This window comes from Tupaia chinensis, unplaced genomic scaffold, assembly GCF_000334495.1.
Source record: "Tupaia chinensis unplaced genomic scaffold, TupChi_1.0 Scaffold000515_1, whole genome shotgun sequence".
Lineage (NCBI taxonomy): Eukaryota > Metazoa > Chordata > Mammalia > Scandentia > Tupaiidae > Tupaia > Tupaia belangeri.
Window position 1 is genome coordinate 3,717,556 of NW_006160028.1, and position 5,771 is coordinate 3,723,326.

Consider the following 5,771-nt stretch of genomic DNA (forward strand, 5'->3'; position numbering starts at 1 on the left):
GCTGCTGGTAGAGAGCGGTGCAGGAGAAGGGTGCTGAGCTGTGATCGCCAAGGCCAGGTTTGGGCATTCACCCTACTTCACTGTGTGTGACAGCTACATAACCTTTACGAGGTCTTGATCTCTTTATTCCTGAAAGAAGAGTTTATCCAGATGGTTTCTGGGGGCCCCTTAACCTTGATAATGCAAGAACCAGGATAACCACTTTGTGAATTTAGAAGCTGCCGTTTGCTGACGACCCTGTACTATACATCACCCCCATGCTTTGGGCTGCCCCATTCTGAGAACTCAGAAATCCCAGCACTTACCCTCAGCTCCAGGTTGCTTGTATGGGTTGTATTTGGGTTTCGGAGCAACTACCGGTGCAAATTTCTTGGGTGGCTGTTGTGTAGACACTGAAATGCTGGGGGTCCCAAAGGAGTGGGTAGTCTCCATCCGTGCAGGCACGTGGCCGAGGGGCTCACCAGTGCTTTTAGGTGGCAGCCAAGATGGGTGAGACATTGTTGTGATCTGCGATGAAAAAGAAACAAACACCGATTTATAGAAATACGAAAATAGAGGTGACGCACCTCAGTTCCTTGTCATTTCATTCTTATCCACACTCGCTGAATCTTGATAAAATCGTCTGGTATGAAGGATGGAGGAAAATGGAAGAGGAATCATCAGAAGGAAAATGAGGAGGAGGGGGTAGAAGGGGAGAAGGGAAAGAACACTAAAATTTGAATCTATCCTTTCCAACAGTAACCAATTTCAGTGCCTAGCTCTCTTGGGGCGATAGATACACACAAAAAAATGGTTCTAACTTGAAGGAATTAGTATGGAAAGAGGCTGGAAGGAAGTTTCAATTTTATTAATAATCTAGAAATAGAATTACCACTCAAAATAAAGGGCAATACCTAAATTAGATGATAGGTTACCTAAGTGAGGTGCTTTTTATCTTTTTTTTTTTTTTTTTTTTGTAAATATTGCTAGGATGTAGGAAAAGATAAGATTATTTCTTTTTGTGAGCCTGGGAGCAGAAATACCAAGACATCAATGATGAGGTGACATTCAGACTGGACCTTGAATACCAAGTAGAAGTTGGGCCTGAATAATGTTTGCAAAATTACCGGGGCAAAAAGTACACATCACTTATGTTTATGTCTAGGATATGACTCCCACATGGTCGACTGTGGTTCAAGTCCCAGACCTGGTGGCTTGCTTTCTCATTTTCTCTCTCTCTTTCTCTCTGATCAAACTGAAAAACAACAACAATAATAATAAATGAAGTTAAAATAATTCTTAACTTGAAAAAAAGAAAAGAAAAAGTAGCTAGCAAAAGAACGGAAACACGGGATAGAATCAAAGCACAGAGAACATTGCATGCACATCAAAAACTTATGCTGTAGACATTAAGGAAACTCCAAAAGTTGACTTGGGAAACAAGGGCATGGCAGGTGCACAGCAGGACAATAGAAAAAAACCTCTCTGCAGGAGCAGCTCTGCTCTCCACCAAGAGACAGCTGGAAATGAGGAGGGGGACACTGGTGGCCATAAGGCCTGGCTCAAGTACTGGCATTTAGTGGCCACATGATGGAACATTCAATATTTGGAGCTGGACCAAAGTCGCACGTTGAGGGAACTAATTCTACATGGCCAGTTGCCATTCAAATTCTGGCCCCAGTGACCTGAGAAGCATGTTAGGTATATGTGCTCGTGTGTCCCAAATACTAACAGGGTAGAGAGATGGAGAAGGGACTGTGGTATGAGCTTGTCCCATTGGTGGGTTCACACGCACTCTCTCTCTCTCTCTCCCTCTTTCCTTCCTCCCTTCCTTCTTCCCTCCGGCCCTCCCTCTCTCTCTCTCATGAATACAAGTACCCTCTAGCAATTAAAGAATATTTGACATCTGTAAAGCGCATCTCACTGCAAAGAAATGCCTCTCAAGAGCTATGCTGAGGGCTGAGTGGTGTCCTGGGTTGGTGTCTCTGCTGACCCTACCCCATGATCTGGATAAGCTAGAACTGGACATGGATCACACCATGGAGCTCTTGTTGGGGGCATCTGTCTCTATAACACTCCCACCCCCTTCTGTCTCTCTTGTAGAAAAAAAATTAATGAACTGTTCTTAAAAAGCTATGCTGAGCTGACACAATATTGGACCTCTATGAAAAACTTCTTTAACTAGAAGGAGAACCACCAGATGCTGTTGTGATCAGACTGCATACACTATGTGAGGAAAGGAAAATGATGTCTTTTCTGTCAGCTTAAGCAATCGCCCCTCCAGGCAGCCTGCACTGAGGAGGGCTCTCCAAGCCTGATTGCAAGAGCTCTCCAGCATGGGGAGGCCCGGAAGGCAGCCTACACCCACCCCAGCCCCAAATACACCTAGTAATTTATTAATTGAACTGAATTAATTAAGAGGGCTCTGTGATTGCCTCCAGATGTGTGTTAAGACAAAGAGCTTGGGAAATAGAGAAATGCAAAAAGGCCTCAGCATGTGGCATAGCAACCCAGAGACACGATGGAGGAGGACATGGAGTGTCGCCTGTGCACCACTCTCAGTCCACACTACAGTTGAGTGACATGGCCTTAGACAACACCCCTACAGTGCCTCAGACTCCTCCATTCCCTCAAAAATAAGATTAAAAATAAATTTAAATCCTAACTCAAAGACCTTTCATGACGACAAATGCTTTAGATACCATAAAGTGCTCTGTCAAGGGAAGTGCTGCTCGTCTTTAGTTACTTATACCTTTCTAGAATGTCTCTATTCTCAGAAAGTCTTCAGGAACGATACGGTCATACTGCATGGCAGAAAATAGCTGGAGGTATAGTGTTCCCAGCAGAAGAATATAACAAGTATCAGTGAAGAAGACGAAATCGGAAAGTGGGACACAGGCTACTGAGGCCAGTGAGGACATTTCACTTTTCATCCTGGTTACAGGACACATTTCCTTTTCCTCCCCTGCACCTGTTACTTAGAAATATACAAATATGTGTACTAAACTGAGAGTTCTTCAAAAGGGCAAGACCATCTGTATTGTACGCATCCATAAACCGCCATGAAAGCCTCTACTAAAGAAAAACAAAAACAATAAATGCCTGTTCTGTTCATAGTGCTTAAATCTGGCTGCGCATGTGACACCATTTGAGAGGGTTTTCATTTTCTTAATACCAAAGCTAAGCCTATCTCCCAAGGTTGAGAAAAAACAACTCTGAATTTGTTAGAAGGATGGTTTTTAATTGAATCTCAGTCTTCCACTAACTTGAGGCAAAAGGGACTGTTTTGCTCTCCATATGACTAACATGAATAGTAGGGAATAAGTGGGAAATAAAAGTTTAAGAGCGTAACAAACTATGCATTTTGTCGGGTAGATTTTAACTGAACATTTTAAAAATGGGTTCATTCTACAAGTTTCCTCTAAATCTAAAGTCATCCCAAATAAGAACTTTAAAAATAGGTTAATGTAGGAGTAAGCCGTTTCCAATACAAAGATGCACATTTCCAGAGCGCACGCCCATGGGTACTGAGTGACTAACATCTTGGCCTTTTCGGACATGCCATAGATATAAAGGAATAGCCAACCTTTGGGGGAGCTCTAAAAAATGGAGACTTAAGCATAAATACACAAATCATTTTATCAGTAGTCCTTCCTGTTATCCCCAGCTCCATAATTACCCTGAGACTGCCCTCCCCATGGAGGTATCTCTAGCTCCTCCTCAGAAGAGGGCCACATTCTGGCCAATTACCTGTCTGCAAATGACCCTGTCAGCATCTTACCTTTCCTCTGCATGTCAACAATGACCCAGTGACACTATTCTCAGAATTCCTGAGGGAGTTCCATGATTCTGAAATATTCTCATGCTATAGCCAGCAATGACAATGCCATCTCCTTCCCTTCCTTTTCTACCAAGCCCTGTATCTTTATATTGCCCCAGCTGAAAAGCCTCACACTCTGTGGAAGTTTCCCTAACTTTGCTTAAGAAAAGTAGCTTAGGGACCAGCAGATGGCATAATGGTTATGTTGTTGGACTCCCATGTAGTTAACCATGGTTTGAATTCTGGACCCAGTGGCTTAAAACTCACACCAGGCATGTGTGCGTGCGTGGCCAAGATCCCAAGAGGAGAATTGGGGAGAAAGGGTTGTGGCATGGTCATCTACCCTGGAGGGTGATTTCTCACTTTCTGTCTCTCTCTCTGTCTCTGTTTCTCTGGCAAGTACACATGCCATATAGCAAAAATCTCTCTGAAAAACAAAAGGAAAGAAAAGAAAGGAAAGGAAAAGAAAAAGAAAAAGGAGGAGAGTAGCTTAATTCTTTTTATGGGCACATCTAGTACTATTTCATACTTAGTCCATAAAGCTATTTATATCTGCCTATCTACACCAATATCCTAGAAACTCTGCATAGTCTTGTTGTAAAAATATGAGGCTTGGTCAAGACACTATAAGAAAATGCCTTATGCAGGAATGGATGACTAAATGGACACTGTTCTTCCTTAGTTACTTAAACCTTTCTAGACTCTCTGTATCCCCCCTTCTAAGCTGCTACTGATACAATAATATTTTTCCATCCCTTTACTTTGTGATATAAGGAATCATGCTGATAGATGCCATTGAACCATCTTTGCATTCCTAAAATAAATTCTACACAGTCACAGTTACAGCATTTTGATATGCTGATGAATTAACTATGCTATTTTATTTAGAATTTTTGGACATATAACCATAAGTAAGATCATTCTGAAGTGTTTATTTTTTGCCTGCTTATTTACCATTATTAGGTTTTGATATGGGGATTTTGCATCTTTTTTACACTGTTCCAATTAGATTAACAATGACATTGAAAAAATGTGATCTTTAATAGTGTATGAAAATTTGGTGTAAAGTTATTCAGATATAATACCTACCTTAGAAGACATAATAATCACATTTCCAATAGCTTCTATAATAGTACCAATTTTCTACTTTTTCTGAGATCATTTTGCAGTGTTTATGATCTTCTGAAAATTCATCCATTTCCTCTAAATTTGATCTTTTCGCCCTCTCAACCAAGTTACCTCTTAAATAAAAATGATTTCTACTTCACTATGTATCATTTAGATCTTCGATATTATTTTCTACTAGCCATAACAACATAAGTCATGCACCGTATCCTGCAGTTCAAGTTATTACTCTTTGGCTACACTTCCACCTGGCATACTGCTGTCACACACTCGCCACATGCTACTCTGCTTGTCTGCCTGCATCCAAGACTAAACTCTGAATCTCAAGAGCTGAAACCTCAGGCCCTAGTAAATGATAATCACTCAGCAATAGTGTTTGTTATTTTAATGAATGCATGAATGTATCTGCCTGGCACTGGAGTTCCAGAGGTATTGGATTTTCTCCTCTTTTGAAGGAGTGTATAAAGTCTTTTCGGGGAAAACATATTTATATGTGAAAAAGGAGAAAGTAAGCAACAGAGACCCAGCCTAGGAGGTACAGACCACAGCACACTGGAAGTGTGACTTCCACGGTGCTGGAAGTCACAGTTGACCTTATGCCAATCTCCACCCCGGCCAGCCTGAAACAGGTAGAGCACATGTACACAAGTGCCTAAGATTTTGGGGAGCTTGAGGGCTGGAAGCAAGGGAATGAATCATGACCAGACCACATCGAGGGTGTCCTCTGTCTTTTTTCAGGTGCACACACTCTCTCCCATGAGTAAATGAAACTAAGTGTGGAGAGTTACTGGGGTATATTGCAAGAGCTGGCACAGGCTTGGCTGGGGGAGCACTTTCGCAGGGACTG

At 41.9% G+C, this 5,771-nt stretch overlaps 1 protein-coding gene across 6 annotated transcripts in view; it reads right to left on the reverse strand.

Moving 5' to 3' along the window:
• The window catches only part of LPP (LIM domain containing preferred translocation partner in lipoma), a 791,955-nt gene that overhangs the window by 530,857 nt on the left and 255,327 nt on the right, over nucleotides 1-5,771 (reverse strand). For all 6 annotated transcript variants that reach the window (XM_027775024.1, XM_027775025.1, XM_014590977.2 and 3 more), the window contains one exon: nucleotides 306-507. In XM_027775024.1, coding sequence (XP_027630825.1) covers nucleotides 306-498 — 193 coding nt within the window. In that variant the 5' untranslated portion in view covers nucleotides 499-507. The remainder of the gene's footprint in view (nucleotides 1-305; nucleotides 508-5,771) is intronic.